Source organism: Eubalaena glacialis, chromosome 13, assembly GCF_028564815.1.
Source record: "Eubalaena glacialis isolate mEubGla1 chromosome 13, mEubGla1.1.hap2.+ XY, whole genome shotgun sequence".
Lineage (NCBI taxonomy): Eukaryota > Metazoa > Chordata > Mammalia > Artiodactyla > Balaenidae > Eubalaena > Eubalaena glacialis.
In genome coordinates, this window is record NC_083728.1 from 57,880,755 (window position 1) to 57,908,736 (window position 27,982).

A 27,982-nucleotide genomic window follows, 5' to 3' on the forward strand; every position below is an offset into this window, starting at 1 on the left:
GGCTCCGGCCGGAAGGTGGCACGGCCGGCCGCTTTTCCGGACCTGAACTTCCGCCTCCCGCGTGACGTCGGGGTGGGCGCTTTACGAGGGCGGACCTGTGGGCGGGACGGAGCTCGGAGGACTGTATTAAAGGCCGGACGCTTCCGGTAGAGAGGAGCTGTGGCGGGGCTTGCTGGGATCATGGCGGAGAATCATTGCGAGCTGCTGCCGCTGGCCCCGGGCGGCCTCGGGGCGGGGCTGGGGGGTAGCCTGTGCCGCCGCTGTAGCGCGGGGCTCGGCGCCTTAGCCCAGCGCCCCGGCAGCGTGTCCAAGTGGGTCCGGCTCAACGTCGGCGGCACCTACTTCCTCACCACTCGGCAGACGCTGTGCCGGGATCCGAAATCCTTCCTGTACCGTTTGTGCCAGGCCGACCCCGACCTGGACTCGGACAAGGTGAGGGCCGCGCGGGCCAGCCAGGAGGGTTCGGGCCGCCCTGGTCGGCGGCCCGCCGCACGCCCCCTGCCCCACGCTGAGGAGACCCGCCCCGGCTCCGAGCCCCGCGCTCCCCTCGTCTCCAGCTCGACCCGAGCCCCCCGACTCCCTGTCCTGGGCCGGGGAAGGAGAGGATGGTGCCCTGGCGCCCACCACCCTCGAAGATCCGCAGCCAGTCCACGTCGGGGTGTCTCTCTGTCTCGCCCTCTCTGCTCTTCGGTGGAGGAGGTTTCGCAGACCCCAGACTCTGCTGTGGATCTACTTTCTTTTCCTCCCCAGATTGTTTTGCTCCTGGTGTGAGAACACCTCTTCTCCGTCCCAGTGTACTTAGTGGCTCTGGAATCCGAGAACCCTGGTGTTCTTCTCATCTTCTCACATTCCAGACGTTTGACTTAACGTTGGTGTGGGGGGTTGACACGGGTGGCCTGCCTTTCCCAGTGACTTGCATTTAGAGAGTTGGTGCTCCATCGTTTTCAGCCGCAACACGCACCCACTCAGCACTCTCAGAAAGTGCCGTCCATAGAGTGATTTTTCAAACGGAATGTTGCTCATATTAAGGGGTGGCTTAGGGGTGTTAAGGAAGGGCAAAATAGGAAATCTTTTTCAATCTACTTTCTAATTAACCTAGTTTTCCTATTGCCCTCTCAAAAGGATAGGAATCTGTAGCTTGGTTTGCTGATTGCCTTTCATCAGATTAAATGCTCATACTGTTGTGCAGATGGTACTAGAAACTATTTTAATTATTACCTTTACAAGACTTGTGTGGCTGAAGAATATCTCTGGAGCTGAACAGCATTGAAACTCATAAAAGGCTCTGTTGGAAGAATAGTTGTTACCTGTATTTATCCTAGGCAGTTCACAAACCTTATTCTAACTTTCCTGTGTCTTTCACTCGAGCCTACATAATTGCACTTGGCTTTGTGCCTTGCCAGCCCAGCATTTGCCAGGCATAGGCTTCCCAGAAAGATTCAGATCCGTCTTCAAGATCAGAAGCCTGACACAGACCATCCTCTGTGTGGCATGACCTTATGATCGGGAAATGAGAACTCGAGTTACCACAAAACCACCAGTCATGGGTAGAAATCAGGGTTTGAGATGCCAGCGCTCCAGTACCCCCACCCCCACCCCCCCAGCTGTTTCCATTGCTCATTTGACCAAGCTCTCCACTCTTAGAGAATTGACCTCCCAGAAAATGATAGTCATCTCCAGGATAGAAATAAGCTTTTGTTAGCTATGATTTTCCTTTTATAGCGTGGGTGTATGTTTTACTGTTTTGTTTTTCTGTTTAAACAGTGGGCCTTAGTGGTCATTCACTTGCATTTCTACTTGAGCGTTTCTTTTTTGTATATTGAGTCCGATTTTACATTGCTCTTGTCCATTGGGTTGTTTTGAGGCAATGGCTGTCTGTTTAGCACTGAGACAATTATTCAGAGCTGATTAACTATAGTTTGCCCAGTTAAGTCTTTACTGTCTCAAGACTACTTAAAAAAATTATGCTTTACTGTATAGTAGTCCTTTGGGGAGGGTAATTTATCAGAGTATGTCTATGTTGAAGTTGCTTTTTTTCACCGTCATCCACTTAACCACATTTGATTTCCCAATTGTAAAATTGAAATTTAGAACATAAAGGTAATGCAGCAGATACAGTTTCTGTCTCATAAAATAGTTGATAGTAAATATGGGTTAGTTTTAGCCACAGATGTGAATTTGCCAGAAAGAGTAATGCTAATTCCCATTAGTCATGGTCGTAGAGTGTTTTACCTCAAATGAGAAAATGTATAAGGTACTCATTCTTCTCAGTTTTTTCCCCCTTCGGTTCTGATGAAAGAATGTCCCAGAGATTCACTCCTAGATCATTAAACCTTGAGTGAGGAATCTGAGGATGAGGGTGGAGGGAAAGGGGTGTTTGGAAGAGTGGAATGCTAGCAATTATGTGATGGAAGAGAAACAGGATGTTGAATCACATGTAAAAATCTCCAAGCCCTGACCTCATAGTTAAGATTGATGAAAGCATACTTCGCAGATATTCACAAGGCTGGACGCACCTGGTGGAAGATTTCCTGCTGGGCATTTGTCTCCTGTTCATTGAGCACCTGGGCTTGCAGAGTAGTGCTTGGGTCGGGGTTGGGTGGGGAGATCAGGGGGAGGAGTTCCAAGAAGTGGAAGATCTGGAATCTTTCAGGAGCCTGATGGGTTTGGAGTTCACTGGGAGAGGACCTGGAGCTTGCTGTTAAACGCACAGTGTCTGGCGGGGAGCTCAGTCATGAAGCCCTGTGGGAGTGGTGGTGTCAGGACATTTTTCTGGAGGAGTGCTTTGTTAAATAGCCGACAGGTTGTTAGGGAGGGTGGGGAGCTGGACTGTAACTGGGACCCACTGCCCACGGTGCCCCAAGCCGCTAAACCCTTACCCTCTTGTCTCCAGTTCTGACTCGGGGCCCTTGCTGCCACGAAGTTCTCTCTATAGATAGCCCAAGTGTGAATTCTCACTTCCTCCTGGTGCTTCCCCAGTGGGGCTGTGTCTGTGTTATTCATTTCGGCATCTGTTCACCTGCTATCCTGGGTCATTTTTCTCTCCCCTGTTCCATCAGGGGCAGGCCAGGTGTAACACTCTTTCCCAGAAGTGCTTTGTAAATACTCGACATGTGATTCATTTGGGTTATATCTCTCTGTATTCCATGGTACCTGGCCCAGTGGCATTGTTGAAAAACATATTAGAGTTTGTTCAGAGCTGAATCAGTCCCTGTTTCAGTGTGGAGATGCTTTAGGAATAAAAGGGAAACAGGAAATACTACTTGGTGGTTGGAAACCACTCAGATTAAGTAGGATTTGGGGTGGGGGGGCATTCAGTCTCTGCAGCTGAGCCAGGCCTGGAGAAAACTGTTTCACATGAGCTTTTGCCCTTCAACAGGGCCGTTGTCCTGGCTTTGGGGTTGCAGATGTGGTGGCATCAGATGGGTCTTTGAGGGGTGGGGCCGTCGAGGTGCTTCCGATGACATGCCATGTCCTCTGCAGTTCTTTGCCTGTGCCAACCCCCAGCGTACTTGGTGTTGGCTAGAGTTTCAGGATTAGAAAGATAGTGAAAGGAGTTTTACGGACAGGGCTAAGTGATGGGGGTGTGGGTGGAAGGACTATCTTTTAAGCCGCTTGGCAGGAGAAGTGGGGATTACTTAGAGTGAAACGGCAGATTATGTTCCGTGTGACTAAGTCAGAGGCGAAAGGCTGAGAGCATCGTGAGCTCCAGTGAGAGGGCTGGGTCTCTGGTCTGAGGCCAGGAGTGGGGGTCCCGAGCCACTGTGCATTTCGTCTCACGCTTTGCTTGAGGATTGGCTCCGAGCGTATTCTCAGCCCTGACCCCACGCCTGGCTCAGGCCCTGGGCAGGTGGTGGCCCAGTGCAGTGGGGGTTCGCTCGCCGTGGATGCCATGGTCACCTCTCCACAGGGCCCCTCGGACCTGAGCAGGGAAGCCCTGAGGAAGGGCTTGCCTTTAGTGAGGAGAGCTGTTCGGGGCATCGGACACAGCCGTCAGCCGTCTGAGAGTGGCTGGGAGGAAGTGGTCGTCAACTGCAGAGCAGTTCCTCTTTCCCCCGACCGCACGGGCAGCCTTCACTCGCTCTTGGCCAGCGGGACAGTGACTGGTCTTGGTTTCGAGCAGCAGTCAGAAAGCTGCGGTCCACCTGCCTGGTTTTGCAAATAGAGTTTTATGGGAACCCAGAGATGCCAGCTCCTTATGGCTTGTCTGTGGCTGCGTTCCCCTGGAGTGGGTGCACATGACTGCTTTCCAGGGATGCTCAAGGACAGCTTTCATTGGGCCAGGAATCTTTAAAGTCCTTTAGAGGAGCTGACTCTGTGTGGCACCCAGGGAGGGGTCTGTGTGGCCAGGGTGCCAGCAGGCCACCTCGAGCACTGGTGCTCTCCCCAGACTGCAGGGCGCCCAGCACATTCCGGTCTGGAGTTGGTGGGATGTGGGTGTTGGGGGTACGGGGCATTTTTCATGGTGGCCAAGTTAGACTTTGGACTCAGGCCTGACTTTGACTCCACCCACAACTTAACCTGCCCTGCGATTTGGGGTTAGTTAATGTACCTCTCTGAGCGGAGTCACAGAGGAGGAGTTGTGAGAATTAAGGAAGCTGAGGAATATGAGCCCTCCCCCACACACTGCCTGGTGCTGGGTCGTTGCAGGAATTAGAGATGGCTCTTAGTAGTCTTTATTTTACTTTTGTACTTTGTTTGTAGAAAGAATGTACCAAGAATGCTTTTTTGTCCCCCTCAGAATTTGTTTTTGTTCCTGTTAGTCACTTATTACACGCTCCCTCACTTGCAGCAAACCTCATGCTGCTGGCAGGTAGCTCTGGTTGCTGGGCCGGCCTCAGAGGGTGGGGTGTGGAAGCCGGGCCCTTCAGTGCCCCCTGCGTCCCAGACGGACACTTCTTAGGACAGGCCCTGGAGGGCCGGTTCCCAACTCTGGGCACTGGAGCCTGTGCCAAGGGGGAGGGGCACAGCTTCCTGGGCAGCCATCGAGTTATCGTACAAGAAACCTGGTGCCCTCGAGCCTGGAGAACACAGCTCCAGAGTTCAGTACCATCCTGCATGTGTGTCTGGGATGGGCTTGTGGCATCAGGGAGGCGTCTGAGCGGGGGTGTATACCGTTCATCTCTCCTCGTCATCCGTATTATGTTCTGTGGGTTTTAGTTTCCTCAGTGGTTGGGCTTCCAGGATCCTGGCCTGGTGTTACAAGTCAGGCTCCGTTGGGGCTGGTTCTGGAGGTGATGAGCTGGGCCAGCCCATCACTGCCACTACATAGGCCAAGGTAGGTTTTTCGAAACAGGTAACGGAGAGGCAGGTAGTGCTGGGCGCCAGGCAGTCCTCGGTGAGGAGGGGAGGTGGGCGAGGGTGCAGAGGAGCCATGGGCCTGCTCTTCAGCCCCAGCGAGAAGGAAGGGGGAACTCTGCACCGGATCTGCCGGCAGGGCCGAGCGTAGGAAGAGAACAGAGGCTGCCTTGGAGCCAGCAGGGCGGTGGCTGTGGGGCAGCTGCTGGGGAGGGCTTGGGCACCCCTGGGAGCAGCGGGCGTGGTGTGAACTCCTGGCGGGGCGTCCTGGCTGCAGAATGTCCTGCCTGCCTGAGCTGAGTGACTGGCGTCCAGGGGACTGGAGACTCTGGGCCTGGAGGGGGCCTCGCCTCCAGGCTGGCAGAACCACTGTGGGGAGGTTTGCGGCCAGGGACCCTGGGCTCTTCCTACTGGTGCTTCTCTCCCAGGCGGACGTGGTTTCCGCCTGTTTCCATGTCAAGTTGACTTCCTAGTTTCTCTCTCTCTCTCTCTCTCTCTCTTGCCACCAAGCTGAGTAGTGTGGCATCTGTAGGGGATTTATGTGCAGGTGTTCTGTAACTGGAGTGTCTGTAGGGAGGGAAGTACCTGAGAAATCCAGACAGATGGCTGCCCCCTTGCCTTGTGACAGAGATGTTCATAGCACTGTGACCTGGACGGGTGGCTCTCTGGCTGGCAGGTCCACCCACGACATCCTGCCCACGACTGCCCCACACCCTGGGGTGGCCCAATGCCTGTTTCTGTCTGCACAGTTGATGTGACATCTGCTCCAAGCAGGCCCCGGTCCTGCTGAGCTGAACGGTCCCTGTGAGCCATCTCCGCTTGTTCGTGGAGCTTGGTGGGGACACCCCCCCCCACCGCCACCTTAGGTGAATTTGAAGCACGTTTGTTCTACGAGAATAACCAGGAGCCTCATGTGCTGGGGTCCTTTCACACGTCCTCTTGCATTTGTTTCTTAGTGAGCCTCGTTTGAGTCCTCTATGTCACCCTAAATTCTGTTTCTAAGCCACATTCTAGGACTGGGAGGCACCCGGGGGTCAGGGCCCTGAGAGCTGGGTGCTGGTTGAGATCTGAGGGTGGGAATGACCCAGAGCCCTTGCTTTTCCTTTATTCCCTGTGTGTGCCGGAGGGTTTCTGATCTCCAGGTGTACACAGGGCATCGTAGGGTCTCATATGGGGAAAGCTAAGTCAGAAGCAGCCAGCACTCCCACACACGTCAGCACAGTTCTGCACATCTGCTGCTTGGACAGGCCTCTAGTCTCTGGGCCTCTGGGCCTCTGTTTCCTCATTTGTAATTGGTGATGTCTAAGGCCTCTTCTAGGTCAAGGATTTGACAAACTGTAGAAAACAAAAGAGAAAAGAGGGCAGAGGTGAAGGTTTTAAGTGAAACAGAATCACTTAAATGGATTATTTCAGAGTGAAAATTATTTCTAATTATGTTGATTGCAAATGTTTGTGTACAGAAAATTCTATGCTTTTGCGTTTAGATTTCAAATGGGGAAATCTGACAGAATACATCTTGCGTTTAGCTTGGGATACTCAACCCTTTGCATTTCTAGTCTCCAGTGGCCGTGCGTTTCTTGTGTTCCATTTCCTCGTGTGTTTGTGGAAGTTGGGAAGGTGATAGAAAGGAGCCAGGTGCAGGCCTCTCCAGAGAATGCACGGAGCTGGAGTGAGACTTGACCACAGAATGCATTTCCGTCTACAGCCTTGCCTGAGAGCCTGACTTCCTCGACCCTCGTTCCTTATGGCCGCTTTCAAGGCCATGTGCATGGTTCTATCAAGGGGGCGGGCGGCCCGCCCTGGACCCACGATGTTTCGCCGGGCAGTGCATTCGAATCTGTCTTGAACGTGAGGGCCAGGCACAGGCGGGCAGGAGAACCTCAGCGGCCCTGTCAGAGCATTGCCTCCTAACCAGCGCCGAGGGGTGAGGCTGCTGGGCTGCTCAGAAGGGAGTGGACGGGGTGGGGCTGCGCGGGTTTCCAATCAGGATCGTCTTCTCTGCCTCCATCCATTTTGGGACTGCAGGTCAGGGGTCTCCTCGGAGAGCGTGTGACGTGGGCTCTGGCCTGTCTTGCCTGCTGGCTCCTCTCAGAGAAGTGACTGCGGGCAGGGTGCTCCTGGCCGTGGCCAGGGCGTTCCCTCTGCGGCACAGGCTCAGGGATGCAGGATTCACAATTCCCTGGAGCCCAGCAGCTCGGCCTCGGAGGCTGGGCCCCCTTGGAGTGGGATTCGGCCAACTTGGGCATCAGTGAGCCCCCAGCAAACAGTGTGTAACCTGACGGGCATGACCTTCATTAAATATTCAAGAGCCAAGTCCAGCATTTCTCTCTTTTATGCCTTTAGGATAGATGTATATTTTAAAAGCCAGCACCTCACAAGTAGGTCAAATGCAGACTCAGTGAGAAGTGGGGATAGTCAGTAGAGGAAAATGATTTGTCAAGCAAGCAATCTTAATTCTGGCTCTTTTACAAAAAAACCCAAAAACCTCAAGCCTTGCCACTATATAAATGTAGCACACGCTTGTTATATAAATTGAGGAGAGGACGGAGGGAGGGAGGAGAGAGATCCTCGTGTCTTGCTGCCTTTCGTAAGTGTGACCATGCCAAGTGCACATCACAAGGTTCTTCTCCCGTGAGCAGGTGATGGATGGGGTGCTGTTACCACAGCTGCCGGTGGCCGAGCCTCGGACATCCCCTTCCGCTGCTGGTGTGGGTGTCACAGAGACCATTCTCTCTATGCTTTTGCATAAGCGAGCCTGAGACTTCTGAATTTGGGATGTTTTGGTATTTTCTCTTTTTCTGTGTTCTGTAGTTTTCTTTATTTCTGCCTTAGGATGGAGGCCCCAGGGCCACTTACAAACACAAGCAACATGAGATGCCGAGGGCCCTGGCGCCCGTGTCAGTCGCAGCCTGGTCACAGTTGAGTGTGCAGGCAGCCCTTGCCGGCACGCGTACACCCTCGAGTGCTGCTCGGGCTCAGGTGCTGGAAGACGGCGTTCCTCCAGAGCTCCTGCCTGGGTGCCTCTAAACGAGAGTCAGTCTGCGGTCCTCTGGGCTGTTGCCCAAGATAAAGCCCAGTGGAATTTGGGGGCCCTGGCACTCCTTGTAGGATGAGAGCGCTGCCCCAACATGCTGCTGCCCAGTCTCTCCTAACCCTAGAGTCTCAGCCTTGTTTGTTTCTTGTTCTTAATTTCTTTCTTTCTTTCTTTCTTTTTTTTTAATTTTGGCTGCTCTGGGTCTTCGTTACTGTGTGTGGGCTTTCTCTAGTTGCAGTGAGCGGGGGCTACTCTTCGTTGTGGTGTGCGGGCTTCTCATTGCAGTGGCTTCTCTTGTTGCAGAGCATGGGCTCTAGGCATGCAGGCTTCAGTAGTTGCAGCACGCGGGCTCAGTAGTTGTGGCGCACGGGCTTAGTTGCCCCGCAGCATGTGGGATCTTCCCGGACCAGGGACTGAACCCGTGTCCCCTTCATTGGCAGGTGGATTCTTAACCACTGGACCACCAGGGAAGTCATCGTCCTTGTTTCTCAATGAAGCCCATCAGATCAAAACAAATCCACGGGAAGAAACTGGGCCAGAGAGCCCTGTGGGGTCCATGGAGGAAGCTGCCATGAAGCCTCCTAAAGTCTGCTTAGCAGTGGCGGGGCTGGAGGGGCGGGCTTGTCACTGCTAGGGGATGGCCACTTGACCTTCAGTATCTTAGGGTCACCCCATGGGCCTGCATTTCCAGGTCTAGGTGGGTGGGTCTTCCCTCCCGGGAGGGAGTGCTAAGGCCACACTGCTGGGGCCAGCGTGGCAGCTGCTGGACTGAGCTTCCTGCCCTCAGCTGATGACACCACATGGGAGAAGCATGGGGTGACAAGGGTCCCAACTGAAGCCCATTCCAGCTTCCCCAGTCCCCTGGAGGCCGGCTCAGGCAGTGCGTCCTGGGACACCCAGGGAGCTGGTGCCCAGCTGTGGGCAGCCAGTGCTCTGGTGCAGGTCTGGATGCCCAGCACCCAGGCCTCTTTCTGGGGTTCCCTCGGCCCCAGCTTTCTAAACCCATGTGTGGATTGAGTGCCCAGGATGGCCTCCTCTAGGTTTTCATACGGGTTTTTAAGATAAGCCACGGACTGTGCGGTGGGGGGGTGGGGGTGGGGGGGTGGGGAGGGTGTCACTGGAGGCACTGCCTTTGCTTCCTACCCGGGGAGGAGGTGTGGAAGGCGCAGGCCTCTGAGGGCCCGGCCAGGTGTGCGCTTCAGTCTCCTGGCTCTGTGCTTCCCCATCTCCGTGGCCAGAGCATGTGGCTTTCTCTGCCTTGGAATTTGTCCCAGCCCCCAGGACAGGTCACAAGCCCAGCTCTGTCACCTTGAAGAGACGTTGGACTAGACACAGACCGTTAGAGCCAGAAGGGCCCCCGGCCTCCTCTTGGCTGAGTATCTCATTTGACAGATGGGGAAGCTGAGGCCTGGAGAGAGGAGCAATGTGCCTTGAGTAGCCGAGCGTGAGCCTGGACCCCAGGGGTTCGACCTCCGTGCTCCCGCCAACTGTGGCTCTGTGCCCCCCTCGCTGTGGTGCCAGCTCTCTCCCGGCTGTGCTCCCGGCATCTCCAGGGACCAGTGCCTCTCTTGTTCTCCAGGTGGGCCACCAGGAACGTCTGCTGGTGGATATGAAGCCTGGGTTCCAGACCCTGAGACGCAGGTGGGGTCCTCTTTGCTCTTCCACCCTTGGGCCTGGGCTCCAGCCCAGTTAGCAGCAAATGCTTTGGACTCTTTGGCCTTGTTCTGGAAGTATCCGTGAGGCTGCTCCTTTTATGAAGGCAGGGGTCCCCACACAGCGACGGGCCTGCCCCTCCCTTGGATGGCTGGGTAGTTGAGCATGGAGGCCACTTGCCTTTGAGCACAGGGTATGGGCAGGAGCATGTTGGGGAGGCTGGTGGGGGCATGCTGTCCCCCCACCCCTTGCTGCTGCCTCTGCATTTGCCAGCCTGGGTGCTGGGTCCCCAGTCCCTCCTGGGGAGTCCTCAGCCCCCCGGGGTTAGAGGGCCTCACCTCAGGCACCCTAAGATGGGGCCACGAGCCTGGCCTGATGTGCGCCAAGCTGCGGGCTGGGCCTGGGCAGGAGTTCCTTCGGAGCATTGGCCACGTGGCCTTTTAGTGAAAAAGCCACCCCTGTTCAGCGGCCTCCCGCCCCTGCCCTTCTCTGGCTCTCCAGTGCTCTCCAGTGCTTGGTCAGGGGTCCCTTTGCATCTGGGCGGTGGCCCTCTCACCTGGCCCTGGGCGTGCCACCACCACAGTTTTGTGGGCTCACCTCCTTTCCCTCCTTCTCTGTCCCATCCCCCATCCCTCCAGGCTTTGGAGGCCTGGGTCACTTCCTTTTCCTCTCCCGCCCACTCCCAGTGCTGAGCGAGATACCCAGTGTGTCGGTGGCATGGCCTTGAGCCCCGTCGTGGGACCTCAGCCCCGTGTGACAAGGGAGGCTCCCTGGGGTGTCCTGAGGGCGGAGATGAGCCCAGTCCCTGTCTGATCTTTCCTTCTCGATCTTCTGCCAGCTGTCTATGGAGGTAGCAGTGAGCCGATGAATAATTCCTGAGCTTGGCAATCTGCACTTGTCACGCTTGGGCTCTTTTCATCCGCAAGGTGCAGGGAAGAGCCCCTGGATTCCGTGTTGCGGCAGCTCCATCCTTTTCTATCCAGACCTCGGCCCCTTTGTAGGAAATGGCGGCTGTTTTTCACCAGTAGGGAGGCTGCTGAAGCATCATTCTTCCAGAAACCTGTCCCAGGGGTCTTCTGGCCTTGCTTGGAGAAGAGGAGGGGTCTAGGGAGTCTGGAGAAAGGGCTGAGGAGCCAGGCCGGGAGGCAGGGTCCCTTGGGACAACATCTGACCAGTGCTTTCTTAGATGAAGTTGGGGGTCTGTGTGTGGTTGGATGCTGCCCTGGGGGCTAGGAAGCCCATGGGGGGACCAGGCGGTGGCCTATCGAGGCAGGAGGTTGGGTTGAGCACCCAGGGCCTGTGGGAGAGAGGAAGGGGCAGAGGTGCTCCGGGCTGAGCGGGGCCTGCCCACCCATCAGCGAGGCTCCGGGTCCCGCTGGCCCCACATCCGGATTTGATCTGAGGAGAGCAGGTTTTTACAGCTTTGTGGACTCGGGAGGAAACCCTTGAAACCACCAGGTTTATTACACGAAATTCCAGATTTGATGCTCATGAGTGAGAAGGGGGCCCTAACACAGCACTCCGCTTCACGGTTGAGATTCCTCCCAGTGGGAGTGAGCTCTGGGGCCCGTGGGCTCACCACGTCCAAGAGGTTCAGGGGGTTCCGCCTCGCCACCTCCCTGCCAAGATGCCTGACGCTGTGTGCCGTGGGCAGTGAGGGTCCCTAACACTCAGAAAGGCCCTGGCCCATGGGGGCGAAGCAGGGCCTGCCCAGGTGTGGAGGGAGCGCCTTCTGTAGATGGACCCCGGGAGGCGCTGCTGTGGGGGAGGCCTCCTCGGCGGTCAGCAGTCTCAGGGGAGCTCTAGGGTCACTTGGCAGCAGAAAATGAAGCTGTGTTCCATGAGCCTCTGACTACCCAGTCCTGCCCAGCGAGGAGCCCCGAAATGAGCAGCGGCGGCCCGGGTCGCGGTGTCCTTCAGATGCTGACCTGTTGGCATCAGTCCTGCCTTTGAGAGCATCCCATGGGGGAACGTGTGTCAGGTTACTCTTGTGGGACGGTTGCTGAAATGAGAAAAGGATGAACTCGCCCTCAGGAATTATTGGAGCTGTGAGGAAAGAGGCCTTGTACACAATCTCCTTGCCTCAGAGTAAATAGGGAGGTCACCTTGACACAACAGAGCTTAAACTTGGCTTCACCTGCAGTGGTGACAGATCAGGGTCAACGGCTGCAGGTGGCTGGAAGCAGGCGACGCTGCTTAGGGGTTCCCTAAAGCGCCATAAACGCTGATCCTTCCAGTTGTGTGTTAGACGCGTACAGCCCACAAGCCTCCAAAACCCCCTTTAGCTGTGGCTGGGCTGCGGGCCAGCTGTGGGAACTGTGCTTTCTTGACTGGGATTCACCTTGGTGTGTTGTTCTTTGTAGGATGAAACCGGTGCCTATTTAATCGACAGAGACCCCACCTATTTTGGGCCTGTGCTGAACTACCTGAGACATGGAAAGCTGGTCATTAACAAAGACCTTGCCGAGGAAGGTGAGTCGCAGGGGGGACCGGGGTCGGGGGGGCCCTCCCTTGCTCTCCAGCTCCATCCCTCACAGATGCTTATCTCAGAGGCAACAGGGCTGCTCGGTGCTGCCTCTTCCCCTTTTCTTCCTCCAGGAAGCTGAGACAATCCAGAGCTGGGTGGGGGCCGGTTGGGACTGCAACCCATTCCCTCCTTCAGGCGTCTGGTTGCTGGTGCCGTGAGGGTGGGGCTCCTCCCTGGGGCCCGCTGCTCTATGGTTGCCTTGATTCACACAGCTTGGGGCCCGCCGCCTCCCGGGGGTCCCCGGTCTCGGTCACCCCGGGTCTGCTCTCCTTCTGGGGCAGCCCTGGCAGAACCCCCTCTGAGTTCTTCCTGCGTTTCCAGATGCCTGCCGTGCTATGGCTCCCAGCTCAGGGTCCGGGTGGTGCTGAGAGCCCAGGGCTCTCTCCCCTTTGCTTGTTGAGCTGAGCCCGCTGCCTCCTTCTCTCTGGGCCCTCTTGCTCCTCTGACTACGTGTCTGCATCTTCTTTTGCAGCGTCTTTTTCGTGCACACACGTGTGTTCTGTGTGTGCAGCTGTACAGTTCTAGGCAAACTGTTCCCAGCGTGATCTGCTTAGAAAGCAAATGTGGTACTTGCCACAGATCAAGCCCCTGCCGCCCGGCCTCGCTCACCTGTCTTCCGTCAGCCTCAGACGCAGTGATTTTTTTCGGGAGAAAGGCCCCCACGGGTGCCGTTTCCCATCTGCCCCTCAGAGCACGAGGGGCGCCTGGAGCGTCTGGATGGTAGAAGGCTGGCCCTTCAGGCCAAAGCGCTTATCCTGAGGCTTCCGGGGCTTAATCGCAGCCCCACAGTCCCCACCCCTGGATCCAAAGGGAAGGGTTGATAGGACGTCGCCCCGCGTCATCCTGAGATGGGACGTGCCAGGTGCACCTCCCTTTGGGGCCTTGAAGAGAGAGACGTCTGCCTGGGCGGTGGCTGCCCCACCCCCCGCTCTGCTGAGTCCCTGAGACCTCATTAGGCTGCAGCTCGAGGGTCAGACAGAGTCCACGGCTCTGAGCTCCCGGTGCCGCTAGCGCAGGGATCCGCTGTGCAGAGTGCAGACTGGTCGGGACAAACAGGCATGGTGGCAGGAGGCATGCACCTGACCTTCTGGAATACCCACGAGGAGCCCCCGAGGCAGGGCCCCTCCGATCCGCTCTTCAGAGTTTCCTGGCCGTTCAGAGCCCCTAAATTGGGGACGTTGCAAACGGCAGGAAAGGGTTCCTAAGCTGGCAGGAGTCCCGCAGCTGAGCAGCCTCTCAACCAGCCGTCTTCTGACTGACGCAGGGACCCATGTGAGGCGGCCGCTAGCCCAGGACAGACGGCTGCAGGCTCTGGAGGGGGTCTGTCCGAGAAACGTCCTGGGGACCCGGCGTGAACTCAGCACCCAGAGGGTCACCTGGAAGGACGTGGGCCAGACGTGTGTCCACAAACATGCCCTTTCTCCGTGTGCGCCCTGGGGCCCTGAGAGCCAGCGGTGTCTGCAGAGTCTGTAGGATGACGACGGGGGCTGGGGGCTTCCAGTGGGCTGGGCTGAGAACGGGCCACCGGTCCACTGAGGGGCAGAGGCACAACGTTTATTCTTTGATCTGGTGGGAATTATAGTTGTTTTTCTTTATTCTAGGGGTGTTGGAGGAAGCAGAATTTTACAATATCACCTCACTAATAAAACTTGTAAAGGACAAAATTAGAGAACGAGACAGCAGAACATCACAGGTGAGACCGGTGACTAAGGTGCAGGAACCTTCCGAGGCCTGGCGTAAAGGCGCGGCTCGCTTCCCTCCCTCCTTGCTGACCGGCTTCCTCTGGAGTTGTCCTGGCGCCTGTGGCCCGCCCTCTGGACACCTCCCGCCGTGCTGCCAGCTGGCGCCCTGGCCGGCACGCAGGGCACGTGCTTCGGGGGCCCCACTCCAGTGGGGAACGATGAGCAGCTGCTGAGGAGGACGGTCCAGTGAGGGTGAGGAGGGGGCAGAGGGAGAGCAGGAGGCCTCTGTGGGGCTTGAGTGTGTGGCCATCTCGGGGAGGGTATTGCAGACAGGGCACAGCGAGTGCAAAGGGCCTGTGGTAGCTGAGTACTCAACCCATGCAGGGGGCCAGCGTGGCTGGAGGGACAGCACAGGGGAGTTGGTGGCAAGCTGGGCACAGACGGATGAGGTGGGGGTCCTGTAGGTGTGTGTAGGCACTATGAGAGTTTGGCTTTTACCAGGAAGGAAGGGCTCAGTAGGTACTCTTTGTGCTGGACTGTGTCCCCAGTGGTGCAGAGCTCCATGTGGGACCCATTTGCACTTGACCACAGTCAGCAGTGCCAGGGCCAGCACGGCCAGTCTGCTGCCCATTAGGCCAGTGTTGTTTGAGGTGGGCTGTGTCTAGCACCTCCCACGAAGGGAGGTGCCAGAGGGTCTAGGTATTAGTCTTTGTTGCGGTGCCGGCTCTGCACTTGCTAGCAGAGCACTAGGCCCTGCCCGGCGGGTTCCCTCTGCCAGGAGGCTGCTGTGAAGTGCACTTTCTCTCAGAGCTTCATGCCAGACTACATGAAGAGTCTCCGTCCACTTAAAACTCTTTCACTGCCCCCCACCCACCCCGGGCTTTCCCGCTGGGCGCCCGGCAGGCCCTGAGCTGGAGCTCTTGGCCTTTGTGAAGAGGCTTGCTGACAGCCTGGGCTCTCTGAGTGGCTGGTCAGGGGCCAGGGGAGGGCACACTGGGGCGACGGCGTGGGAGGCTGGGACCGCCCACCACACAACCCCCGCCCTCTCCCTGTTGCAGGAGCCACGGGACCATCGGGACAGCGGGAGGGGCCTGGGGAGGGGGCAGGAGATGTGGCCACGAGCTCCCCAGTCATCTCTGGCCAGTTTGAGGCCTCTTTCCCCTCCGCCCAGCCCCCCTGGTTACGAACCCTGTGACCTGGGCTGGCACCAGCCCTCTGTGCCCGTGTCCCCCCTGCATGGTGGATGTGGGAGAGGCCCCCTCACAGGCTGGCAAGGGGATTAGCAGGCTCAGGCTGAGCAGCGCTCAGTGTCCTCCACTGTTTCACAGATGAAAGCACTTGGGCTGTGTGGTGACCAGTGTACTTTGAGCTGTGACCCTGTCACTGACGCGTTGTGTATCGGCTGGAGCGGCAGCTGTATTGGGACAGGCCTTTGGCCAGTGCTCCCCGCGGTGTTGCCAGAAGCCGAGTTTGGAGCATAGCTCAGCGAAGGTCGGGTGGGTGAGTGGATCGGAAGATCCACGGGCTCCTGTCCGAGCTGCTGTGCGTGTCTGAGAGCTTTTTTCTGGGAGCAGGCTGGGCTGTAGGGCTCTCAGCAGGGCTGAGGCTGGTCCTGCCTGGCTCTCAAGGCACCCCCTTAGTTCAGAGACTTTGTGTGGTTCCCCCAAGGCACAGGAATGGCTGTCATCGTGTATTCACATCTAGCCACAGGTGCTCTTGGGATTTCAGGAACATGACTCATTTTATTTTGGAATTCAGAAATGGAAATATTTTTGGAGGTGGATGGGAAAGCAGAAAACGGCAGCTGTTCCAGCATGTTTGTTTTGCTTCTTCGGTGGATGCCTTTGGGGTTCCTTTAGGCATCACGACCTGGGCCCGAGAGGTGGAAGGGAACCGTCGGCCTCCCCGGGCCCCCGTCGCCGTCCCTGATTGGCACGTGGGGCGGGGCTGTGAGGAGGCGGGGCACAGGCGTTGCCCTCACCTGTGGCCCTTCTCACAGGTGCCGGTGAAGCACGTGTACCGTGTGCTCCAGTGTCAGGAGGAGGAGCTCACGCAGATGGTTTCCACCATGTCCGACGGCTGGAAGTTTGAGCAGGTAGAGTACCCCCTGAGCCTGCAGCACAATGGATCTTTTAATTATAAAGGCCCTGCCGGGTCCTCAGGTCAGCTGGCCCCCGGGACCAGTAATGAGGTGTTGGGTGGCCTGCAGTTCATGGAAGCATGGGTCCCCATCATGTCTCCAGCACCTCTCACAAGCAGCAGCTGTACCAGTCCCGACTGGATTGGTCACGGGTGATGGGGGGAGTGGCAAGAGTTGTTCTTAGGGTCCCACCTCCCAAGTCTTCTCTCTGCAGTTATTTTTCTTAGTCTAGCCCATTCTTTTGTGGGAGGACTGTTCTGTGTGCTTTTCTCTGACATCTCCGTGTGTCCGTGTGTCCGTGTGTCCGTGTGTGTGTGTGTGTGTGTGTGTGTGTGTGTGTGGAGTCGATATCCTGAGTGCCTCCTGGCCTGAGCCCACCACCCGTCCCCTCCCGTGTCCGCCCTGGCCCCTCCTGGCCCTTCTGTGCTGGCCGAGCAGATGGGGCTCCCGCTCCTTTGTGCTGCCGTTGGCACAGATGCCCTTCCCCTTGGGGCTGCTCTGCAGCCCCCCAGCCCCCTGTCCTACCCTTGATTGGAAAGTGCTGCTGACTCTGGCTCGGCCATGCCCCTCATTTTCCTCAGCTCTGCTTTTGCTAGGACGGCTGTGAGAAGGGTTGAGAGCCAAGTCTCTTCCGCCCACCCACGGCCCTCTGTCCACAGCGCTCTGGTGTTTCTGTGGGCATGCTGCCTCTCGTCCTGGGGAACTGCAGCCCGTTACCTGTGGGCCTGAGAACACGGCAAGGATGTCCTCTTGAGTGGGTGATACCTTGCCCACAAGCTCATTGTCACTGTTTGTGTGTCTTAGGCAGAGACTCTGAGGTTTGGGCTTATGACCCTGCCTGGCCCGAGCCCCGGGCGCTGGTCGTGAAGGGCGGAGACCAGGTCTGTGACCCCAGCCCGCCCCCTCTGGCTCCTGAGAGCGTCCTCTGGTGCCAGCTTTCTGTCCACGGTGGGAAATCATGGGGTCCCCTGGCATCCCTCCTAATTAAGGCTACCCTTTGTTATGGGTCTTTTGAAATAATGAATCAGGCTGTAGAATGCTTGGCAACCTCTTGAAATGTCATGAAAGGTGCAGTTGGCACTTGTGTCCCACTCTCCACCCGGAGACGTAGCCAGCAGGGCTGCTCTGATGCCCTGCCCTTGCCCTGGGGCGGGGGTGTGGAGGGTGTCCAGGCGGGGTCCTGTGGTTGCATTTGCATTCCTCACTCCCTGACCCCAGCACAGTCACGCCAGGCTCACAAAGGAAAGGAAGGCTCCCACCGCCCCTCGTTTTGTCCCTTGGTGTGCAGCCTAGAAAAGGGCTGGGGAGACGGGAGCTGCGGTCACCGGTTCAGGATCCGTGAACTAGGTCACCCTCGCTGTGGCTCCTGTGGAAGGGAGAGGGGTTCCTGTGCCTCCTGCATGGGCACTTCCTCCCCGAGACCAGCTCGAGGGCTTTGTCCTGAGCTCCTCCGAGCGGATCCCAAACCCACAGCAAAGAGCAGCTCCTCTCTCCCCAAGTCTCACCCGCTTTGCCCAGTTCCTCCCTTGGGGACGTGCTCCCCTGTTCATGCCAGAGAAACCCCAGAACCAGGGTCATGTTTGTTCACTTGGCTACTTCCCAGAAACAGGAGCCAGAACTGCAGGGGAAGAGGGGCCGGAGCCTGGGACCCCGCGAGGTGGTGGGGCTGAACCTAGAGTCGCCTAGTGGTCAGTGACAAGGCCAGAGCCAGGTTCTGAGAGGCTTGCACGCCTCGTGAGGATGTGGTCCCTGGGCAGACCTGGTTTTGAGTGGCTGCGTACGCGCTGCTCCATCTGCATCCAGGGCCGGGCACCCCTGAGGTCCGCAGGTGGCGGCCCTGTCTTCGAGAGGCATTTATGAACCTAGAACAGCCTTCCAGTCTGTTCCTAGAACAGACCTTTTCTTTTTTTTTTTCCTCCCCTTCCTCAACTCTTTATTTCACTATCGCTTTGGTAGCCATCTAACCCCCAATGAAAAGCCTAAGGTTTACAAAGAAATTACAAAACAGCATTGCTGCAAAATCAGTCCCATGTTTCGGAAAACAAATACCTGTATGTGTACACAAAACACAAACTCCCTGGACCCCATTCCCCAGCATCCAGAGTGTTATCTCTGGCAGAGGCTGACAGGTGGGCACCCTACCTAGCCTTGGGGGAAGGGTGGGAGGGATGAGTTTCTCGGGGGTCTGATCTGTTCCCTCCATGACCTCTAGAAACCATCCACTTCTCTCCACCAGAGAGGCAGGGTGGGCACGCTGGCCCTGGGGCTTTCCTCTCCTTTCCCAGAGCGGGCCGCACCGCTCTGCACACTTCCCTCACTCGGCGGTGCTCACCGTGTCCTTGTCACTGCACGTGGCGCTCCCGCCCCTGGCCTGTCCTCCGTGGGCAGTTCCATCAGTAGAGAAGGCAAAGATGGAGGGCCTTCCAGGCACTGCCTTGATAATTGTGCCACTGATAGCTCACTACAATTTTAGTGCTTTTCTTTTGATTAAACACAAAGTCCCTGGTGGCTCTGGGCTAAGCTGGAGCAGGCGGGTCGGCCCTCAGCTCCTGTGTGGCCGTAGTGGTGACCTGGAGGCCCGGGGATGCAGGGCCATGGGCGTGGACACACCCAGACTGAGATTGCGGCTGAGGCGTGGGAAGCCACAGCCCCGGCATCTCTCTTGCCCCCAGCCCTTCCCTGAGCCTGTCGGAGCTGCTGCGGCCCTCCTATGCCCCTTCGCAGTCAGTAGCCCCAGTGGGAGGAAGGCTTGGTCCTGGCTTCCCTGGGGAGGGGCTCGCCCTCACATGTGTGCGGGCGTGTGCTCACACTCTTGTGTTCAGAGCCCGTGCGGAGGGCACAACTTATGGGCAGAGCAGAGTGCCACCGCCCCGCTGCCTGCTCTCGGGCCCGGCCCACTTGGTGCCCACTCCAGCATCGCATTCCCCTCCCTGGGTCGCTCAGCGTCCCCGGGACCCAGCCAGGAACCTGAGAGGAGCTTGAACGTGCTGGCACAGGAGGCCTGTCCTGCACGTGGTGTGTGTGTACGGTTGCGTCTGAGCTTGAGTGTGGGTGTTCAGGGACTTTATTTTCAGTAAGTTTGTTAAAAGTCTCTTGGCTGAATCCTGTCCCTTAGCTTCCCCGAGCATCGGCTGTCTTTGCCGGGGGTCTTCGCAGGCTGTTTCCCTCCTGGCGGGGGGCTGGTCTTGAGCCAGGTGTGTGAGGCTCTCTGCCCACATCCCACTGGCCTTCTCTCCTCCCAGCTGGTCAGCATTGGCTCTTCCTACAACTATGGGAGTGAAGACCAGGCCGAGTTCCTCTGCGTGGTCTCCAAGGAGCTGCACAACTCCCCATACGGCACGACCAGTGAGCCCAGTGAGAAGGCCAAGGTGGGTGAGGCTGCGGCCCGAGTGCCCTCTGCAGGGCTGGGTTTCTCTCCTTTGCTGTGTTTCGTACTGTCGTCGCGGCGCTCCTGGCCGTGCAGGCTTCCTGGCGGCCTGCTCGCCTCATGCTGCTTGTCCATCATCACGTAATTCTCGCCTGGCATATCAGAAGCAGAGTCCTGGAACAGAGGACACGGACGTCCACGGGATGCGAGTGGTGGAGTGCGGGATTGTTGAACACGCTGTGACTCCCACAGCGCAGGCCTTCCGCCCTCACCTCTTCTAACCCGCTAGCCTGCTCCTGGAAGCGTTGCTGTCTTCCAGTCCTGCCGGTGGGGGCTACGCTTCTGAGTGATGCCACTGTGGGCCGTTTTCCTGGGGGCTGGGGACGTCGAGGCTGGAGGGCAGGGCCTCCTGGTGGCACCCGCCTCGGATACACCCATCCCAGGCTTGGGAGTCGTGCTGGTTTGTAAATGGAGCAGATCCAGCAGGTTGTGTGATTTTGAGACTCCACGGAGTGTTGCCTTGGCCTGGCACAGGCCAGTTCCTGTTGAACTGCACTGGCTCCCTGCTGGACGTCTGGCCCTTCTGTCTCCCGAGGAGCGCAAGGGCAGCCTCGTGGCAGGGAGCAGCTGCTACCCTTGCCTGGAGGTGACAGGTTCTAGTGGCAACTCCTCTGGGCTTGTTCCTGAGGTTGGTGACTCCAGATGTGTCTGTCCTTGCAGAGTCCAGCATCAGCCTGGGCAGGCCTTCTGGACCTTCAAGCCAGGTGGTGCCTGGACAGCCCGACAGCCGGCTCTGAGGGGACCCAGGGGCTCTGTGGCGGCCAGCCTGTGTGTCCTGGGCCCACAGGCGGCCCTGGTGGAAGGCTCCGGCATGCTGTCAGAGGGTGTTTTGAGTGAGTGTGGGCAAGGCCAGAGGGGTTTTAACTGATGACATTAAACCAGGAGCTCCAGGCCTTCCTCACACTCTTGGCTGGTGCCACCCTGGCTGCTACCTGCCTAGAACTGCCCCTGTGAGCCTTTCAGGGTCTTCCTTGGAGGCGTGGGCTTGGGAATGGATGGCAGATTCACCTCGCCCGCTGGTCCTCCCGCGGTGGCCGTCCTCCACTGGTGCTCGAGGCAGCTCTTTCACCCCAGCACGACTGGGCAGTTGTCCAGGCCCTGGGGCCTCCAGAGTCCTCGCATCCTGGCCCCCACCCCACCCCCAACCCCTGGCCTGCAAGGGTGCCTGCAGCTGCAAGTGCAGGATCCGGGCTGTTCCGCCGCTGCCCAGGACAGGCTGTCGTGGGGGTTGGTGCAGGTCCCTACAATGGGCCGGGAACAAAGGGGTCCCAGTGCCATGCCTGGGGACGTGCTTCCTGTTGAGTCAGGGTAGGAGGCAACCCCACCTCCCGGAGCCCCCAGCCTCACGAGGAGCCATACCTCTCTAAGCGTTTGCAGGGCTCTTGTGCAAGTTGTCTTATTTTTAGAAACTTTTATTTCTGAACTTGAAAAATTCTCATAGCTAAGTCCTCCAGGGCAACTGCCTGAGCTCATGTCCCTCGGGTGGCTTTTCAGCTGCAGAAGGGATGCGTTTGTGCTGACAGAACTCCACTCATGACCCCAAATCCCTTTGCCATTGAAAGTGTGGCCCTATTTCTCTCTCCAGAAATACCTGGCTCTGGAGTGTGGCAGCCACAGCGGCTTCTAAACTGGGGCTGTGGCAGGAGCTCCCCAGGAGGCGGAGCACAGCCAGGGCCTCCGTAAGCCATGGAAGAGTGTTGAGGCCGGATTGGGGGTCGGGATCTGGGGACACCTGTGCACAGCCTGGTTGGAGCAGTACTTCATGTTCTGAGGACAGTGAGTCCACTACTGTGGACCTGCTCACTGCGTGCCCACAGCATGGGCCAGACACACACACACACACACACACACACACACACACACACACACACACACACACGTCTTGAGGTGGAAGTGGCAGGAGAGAGCGGGTGGGGGTCGGGCAACTCAGAGAGGGGACCGGTCCACTGAGAGCGGCCACCAGCAGCCCCAACTTCAGGGGCTTCCCAAACCACTCTCCGACTCCATGATCTGCTGGGAGGACTCAGAACTCACTGCTGGCTGTTCTGCTCAAAGTTACAGTTTATTACAGGAAGTACGGAAAGAGGGGGGGTTTCAAACTTGCCAGGGGAGGGTGTGTGGGGCAGAGGCCAGGAAGTATGCCAGACGTGGAGCTCATGTCGCAGAGGTGCTCCTCGTGCAGTCAGGATGCGTGGCACCGTGCACGGAGCACCGCCCACCAGGGGTGCCCCGCCAGCCTCCGTGTGCAGAGATATTACTGGGCTCAGTCACATAGGCATGATTGATCCATTGATCAACAGTTGATCACCCATGTGCCTGATTGCAGTCTCCAGTTCCCCGGCCAACTGACCCCACCCCCCCATCACATGGTCAGACTGGTGTGTCCTGGAGGTCATGACCTCCCAGGAGCCGAGGGCAAAGGCCAGACCTCTGTTTGGGCAAGGTTCAGTTTTTCACAACACAGAGGGAAGGAAAACTCTGGAACTTTGGGAGTGCCGGGGCCCAGGGACGTCGTGCTTCTCCCCACAGTGTGATCTGGACGAGGCTGGCCTGTAGTTCGCCGCACAGCACAACTTCAGGTCCAGCCCTGAGCGCCGTGCTCTCTGCTGCCCCGTGGAGGCCTGGCCTGTCTGGTTGGGCTTCCCTCTGCTGCCTCCCGCCTCGCCCTGCACTGACGGTCCCTCTCTTCTTCTCCTCCCTGCCGCCTGCCGGTGCCGAGCCAGAGTGACGACGAAGACACGGGTCACGAAGGGAATGACTCAGATTAAGTGTAAATGTCATGGTGAGCCTGCGCCCTTGAAACTGACCACCTACCTTAGCCTCCTTGATCCCAGCCCCTCCTCCCCTGCGTCTGTCTCGTGCCTGTAGTTGACAGAGAACCTTCCATGCTAGATGCCAGCGCATAGATCTGCACTGGAGCCAGTCTGTCTCGGGGCGGGGCTGTCTGTCCCGTTTGAGGATGCCCGTGTGGGTGGGGTTGGGACCTTGGCTGAAGCACCTGCGCGCTGTGTGTGTCAGGCTTGGGAAGGGCCTCCTTGCCATGGGTGCCAGCATCAGGGACGCGGGCCTGCGCCTCCTAGGGACACGCAGCCCCCAGCCCGCCAGTCTCCCCACCTTGTCACCAGTCCACCCATGGGCTCAGGGCCAAGGAGTCGGGGCTTTTGCCACAGAGAGTGGGCCCTGATCCCGACACCAAAGCCCGTGGCACCCCTACTCCCTCATGCCTCAGACTAGGGGTGCTGGTGGAGAGGAGTCTGTGGGGACCCTCCTTCTGTTTGCCCTGTCATGGAAGGCTCCGTGGACGCCCCCTCAGCCCCTCGCTGCTCCTCAAGTCCCTGCTGCCTCCTGGCCCCTCTTGTTGTCCGAAACCCGTGGCTCAGCCAGGATCCCATCAGCGGGGAGTGCCTCGTCTGCTCCCTCGCGTTGCACAGGGGAGGTTGAGGCCCAGAGAGGGCAGGGCACAGGTGTCATGCAGGGGTTCCCCGCCAAGCCCTGCAGGTGAGGAGCTCAGGAAGAGCCTGTGGCCAGCCATGTGCTGAGAGGCCAACATCTGGCTGTGAGTCTGGTCTGGGGACGCAGACCAAGAATGGCTTTTATGTTTTTAGTGGTTATTTTTCTGGAGATTATATGAGTGCACAATATCTTCAGCTTTACCTCTTGACTCGGAAATCTTGAAGTATTTACTACCTGGCCCTTTAAGGAAAAGTTTGCTGGGCCCTGGTCTGGACCACTGCCGTCCAGGGCATGTGCAGCACGAGCTCCATCTGTCGTTTTAAACTTTCTGGTAGCCACGTTAAGAAAGTAAAAAGATGCGTGAAATTGATGCTAATACTGTTAGCCCATTACATGCATAATATTGTCATTTCAACCTAAAAAAATCACTGACATATTTTACTTTGCTCTTCTCTAAGTCTTTGAAATCAGGCGGTAGTTTGCGTTTGTGGCCCGTCTCGGTTTGGAGTGACTGCACCTTAGGGGCTCAGCTTGACTTTGGTCTGGCCTGATGGTGAACTGTGGTAGGAGCCAGGGGCACGGGCTGGGGCGGGGGCAAGGATAGAGGAGCCAACCTCCAGGAGGGAGGAGGGGCTTCTTTCAGCAGCACTGCCCACCCCCCGCCCCCAGTTACAGACTTCACATCTGCTGGCAGGAGCCGCTTCACTGGCCGTGACTGCCAGGGTCTGGGCTGTGGGAGGGGCGAGGTGGGCTGATGGCGGGGCAGCCCTGGAGTGGCCCTGGCCCCTGGGCCCACTGGGTTGGGGCGGGGGGCGGGGGTGCCATGTGCCATGCACAGCCTGCTCAGTCCCTGTGGCCCAGCTCAGGCCTTCTTGCGGGCGGCAGCCCAAACGAGAGCTCCTTCCAGGGCAGACAGGCCGTGACTGTCACAGGTCCCGGGAGGGGTCTTCTGTCCTCGTTAGGAGATAGTCACTGGGGCTCTGGCTCTGGCAGGGCGGCCCCTCCTGTGCTGTCACCTCGCTGCCAGGCTGCGTGGTAGTTACGTGGGCCTTGTCCTTTCTACCACTGAGGCCTGTGAACTCAGACGCCGTCTGCTCTGCTGGGCTCCCACTGAGTGAGCAGCTCTCGGCTTCATGGCCTCCCAAACTCCAGCTTTCCCTGCAAACAGCCACGATGATAGGGCGGCAGACCCTCTTGGGGCTGGGACTAGCGCCATGGGGGCCACAGGGTCCTCTAGGGCTGAGTGGGGACCCACCCTCACCCCAAGTCACGTCCTCAGACCATGTCCCTCCGACAGGGGCCTCCTGGGCTTTCCCAGTGAGCGGGTGAGTCCTGCTGAGCTTAGGGGCTTGTTCTTGGCTGGCCTGAGGAGGGGCCTTCAGCCTGGGGTGCTGTTCCCCCAGCACAGTGGAAGGTGCACCTACCGGGGAGTGGGCAGCGGGCAAGAGGGTGTGCTGCCTGGACGGCCTCGGAGCTGTCAGAGACAGAGGGACAGGCCTGGGGAACCACAGGGATGGGGGGGCATCAGGGGACAGGCTGGAGAGCTTGGGCTTCTCTTGAGTCATTTGAACAAGCCCTCGGGGGACTTGAGAGATGGGCCGTGTGGTTCTGGACAGCCGCCCTGACAGTGAGCAGGAGTCAGGGCCGGTGGTCACTGGCCATGAGCTTGAGAAGTCTGCCTGTGCCCGCAGGGCCTCACTCTGGCTGGGCATCCGTGTGAGCTGGGCCTGGCATGAGCAGGGCGGGCCCCTTCCAGGCATGTCCCCGCGTTGCACCGGGTCCAGGGCTCAGCAACACACAGTGTCCTCGGGGCCGTATCTCTCTCAGCTCTGAAATTCAAGTGGAAAATGCCCCCGGGAGGCCACTCTCGCTGCCAGTGGGATCGCAGGGAGAGTCATCTTACAGTGTTGGCCTGGGCGCGGTTGGGCTTGGCCGGGACACGTGGCCTTTCTGTCCTGGTTACTTGGTGCTTAGCAGCCATGCTTGACGTGTCGAAATAGCACACTTTGCCAACTCCGAAGTCTCCCCTGGCTCCCATGGGATTGTGGCCTTGAGGAGCTCCCAGCTTGATTTGGGGGAAGATGGGAGGCATGGATGGTTCCAGTGGCGAGGAAGGCTGGGTGGGGGCGCTGCTCTGGCTCCGAGGTGCTGAGGAGGAGTGGGAGGGAGAGGCTCAAGCATGGCGGCCGAGGGCTGGCAGGGTCCCCCAGTGGGGTCAAGTGTGTGTCCCAGAGAGTCCTGTCTGGCTGTAGCAAGGAGGGGGCTGGCACCCTCAAGGGGGGTGGTCCATTTACGGAAGATGTGACCCCAGCCAGGCAGTGTGGGGAGCAAGCTGGCACGAATGGATGTGGGCGTGACAGGGCTATCCCAGGGGCCCAGGTTTCTGGGTGTGTGGCTGCAGGGTGGAAGGGACGTGGTTTACAATGGGGCATGGAAGAAAGAAGAGGGGCAGGTTGGGCTGGGGGCCCAGGGGGCCCTGGTTGCACACATGTGTCTTCCGCCCGGGATCAAGCTGGGCTGGAGAGAAAATCAGGAGTCGGTGGGCAGTTAAACCGCCAGGTGGGCTTTGGCACCCTTGGGAGCAGGGAGCCTCCCATCCTCAGGAGGCCATCGAGAGAGATGCTGCCCAGAGGTCCTTGGGGCCTCAATGAGGAGTCATCCCCCCGGAGCCCTGCCACATGTCTCAGGAGGCCCGGGAGGCGCCGGGTTGAGGACAGGTCTGCTGCTGCCTCCCAGGCATGGTCGCTCGGTGGTTTCTCGTAGCCTCCACAGGTTCACTACTTCCCAGGCATGGTGATGTCAGGCTCGGGTGGAGAGGTGGAGAGCTGGGAGGCTTGCCCCTTGTGTGCGGCCTGGAAGTGGGCAAGCTAAGCCTGCACAGCAGGGTCCCCGTTCTCGGACCCTGGCCTGCGGTGGGCTCCACCCGCAAGCAGGGCACTTGGCCTCAGGGCCGTGAAGCTCCCGGCTGCAGGCTGCCTTTGCATTCAAGGCCCGAGTTCTCATTGTCTGCATTTGGCATTTTCAGATTTTGCAAGAACGGGGTTCAAGGATGTGAGGAACACAGTGTTGACAACTGAAGAGACGTTTTACCTTTTCCCAAGATGCAATGATCTGCCATGTCGAGGAAGCTTGGCTGTGAGAAGAAACCTGCTTTTGACAATTTCTCTAGAGATCTGGGTGTGAATCCTTTTTTTGCCTCTGAGGTGGGTGGTGAGAGACAGGACCAGCTGTCCGAGGCCGGGCGTTGCCACTCAGAGGCGGCATGCCGCCTGGGCGGGCGTCTCTGTAGGGACCTCCGCTTGGTTTTCACAAGTGCCGCTCGGGCCTGAGGCAGGGCGCTCCTGACTGACCCTTTAATCACCGAAGATCATTTAAAGGACAGCGTTCTTGGTGCTACATAAACAGTCTGTAACGGAGCCTGGGCCTTGCTGGTAGGAAGTGGCCGCAGCGCCACGGCCCTGGGCTCTGGGTGCCTGCTGGTCACCCTGGCATGCACCAGGCCCTGGTCCTCAGGGCAGGGGGTCTGCTGTGCCTCCCAGACATGACCGGTTGGTGGTTTCTCCCAGCCTCCGCGTGTTCACTACTTCCCGGTCCTCCTTCAGAGCTGGGCTCCACTGGCCTGACCCGGCCTGGCACAGTCAAGGCTTCTCCATTTGTAGTTTCCAGGCGAGAGACCTTTGCATCCTGTCTTTCCAATTGTGGATAGACTACCCAGTGCTTTCACTTCTTAGAAATGCCTAAAAGCGCTGCTGCCTTTTGGGCTGATCTGTTAAGTCATGTAAAGGGAGGTACAAGTTTTGCCTCGTCTGACCCACCTTGGGGCTCAGGGGGAGCTGGCGCCCATCAGTGCCTTGTTCTCACCTGGGGTGGAGGTCGGGGCGGGAGGCCTGTCCACCCAGCTTCTGGAGCTGAAACTCCAGGTCACGTTGGAAATTGGATGTTTACAGCACATCACAAACATCTCTCTCTCGCCGGCTCTCTCGTGTAACTATGCAGTTCTCTCTGATGTTTCTGGGGCGCTGGGGACACAGGCTGCACGGGCCCTGCCCTCTGACGTGACGGAGCTACCAGGATTCCTTTGAAAACCGCTGTCCGCATGCTTTGAGAACAGACCTTCCTCAGCTGGTCGTGGGGCCTGTCCATCTGGGGGGCCTGGCCCGACAGGCGGCTCTGCCTCCTGACCTCCAGCTTCCAGGGGAGCTGTGCCTACCGACCGCTGTCTGGCTCCAGACGCTTCCAGAGGCTTCTTGCCTGTGCCCTCTTCTCCTTTGCCAATATTACCTGATGAACCAAGTTCTTCAGCACCTAGGACTTACCTCCTCCTTTTGTAAGGTCTATTGTATGTTGTTAAATGTTTGGCTTCATCCGTTTATAGCAATCTTTCTGTAGGACACACTTGGCCCTGGTGACCTGTCCTCCCGGTGGAGCGCGCGGGGGCTGGGCAGCCCCTCCTTGGCCTCGGGGTGTACCAGTGGGGCGCTGCTGGCCATTTAGCGTTGTTTGATTTGTGACCTTGACATAATAGATAGGCTTGTGGGTTTTTTTTTTTAATTTAAAGATATTAAGACTTAATTCACTAAAATTTATTGTAAGGGGATATTTATACTTTTGTACTTTTTTAGGTATCCGTATTTTATCAGCTTACAGTTTAATGCCTAAGTTTCCCCTGAAAATAGCAAATAAAATTGTGTATTTATGAATGAGCAGAACAACTGTTAGTGTCTTAAAATGCAAGGAAGAGCCACTACTGCGGAAGCGCCGCCTTGGG

General features: G+C 57.9%; 1 protein-coding gene across 2 annotated transcripts; it reads left to right on the top strand.

Annotated features, from left to right (window-relative positions):
- The first annotated feature begins 169 nt into the window (after window positions 1-169).
- On the top strand, window positions 170-27,885 carry KCTD5 (potassium channel tetramerization domain containing 5). Of its 2 annotated transcripts, none has more exons than XM_061208117.1 (6): window positions 170-432; window positions 12,349-12,457; window positions 14,114-14,205; window positions 16,194-16,289; window positions 19,577-19,702; window positions 26,240-27,885. In XM_061208117.1, exons 1-6 carry the CDS (start codon window positions 181-183, stop codon window positions 26,267-26,269), a joined length of 705 nt encoding a protein of 234 aa, XP_061064100.1. In that variant the 5' UTR covers window positions 170-180; the 3' UTR covers window positions 26,270-27,885. The 2 variants fall into 2 exon arrangements, with proteins under 2 accessions (XP_061064100.1, XP_061064101.1); XM_061208118.1 differs by lacking the exon at window positions 26,240-27,885 and adding an exon at window positions 22,291-22,754.
- The last annotated feature ends 97 nt before the right edge of the window (window positions 27,886-27,982 follow it).

Bases quoted from the DNA above. Each gene is read 5' to 3' on its own strand.
- KCTD5 (XM_061208117.1), top strand. From the start codon at position 181: ATGGCGGAGAATCATTGCGAGCTGCTGCCGCTGGCCCCGGGCGGCCTC. The intron at 12,458-14,113 runs GTGAGTCGCAGG...TCTTTATTCTAG, and splicing joins CAAAGACCTTGCCGAGGAAG to GGGTGTTGGAGGAAGCAGAA. The intron at 16,290-19,576 runs GTAGAGTACCCC...CTCTCCTCCCAG, and splicing joins ACGGCTGGAAGTTTGAGCAG to CTGGTCAGCATTGGCTCTTC.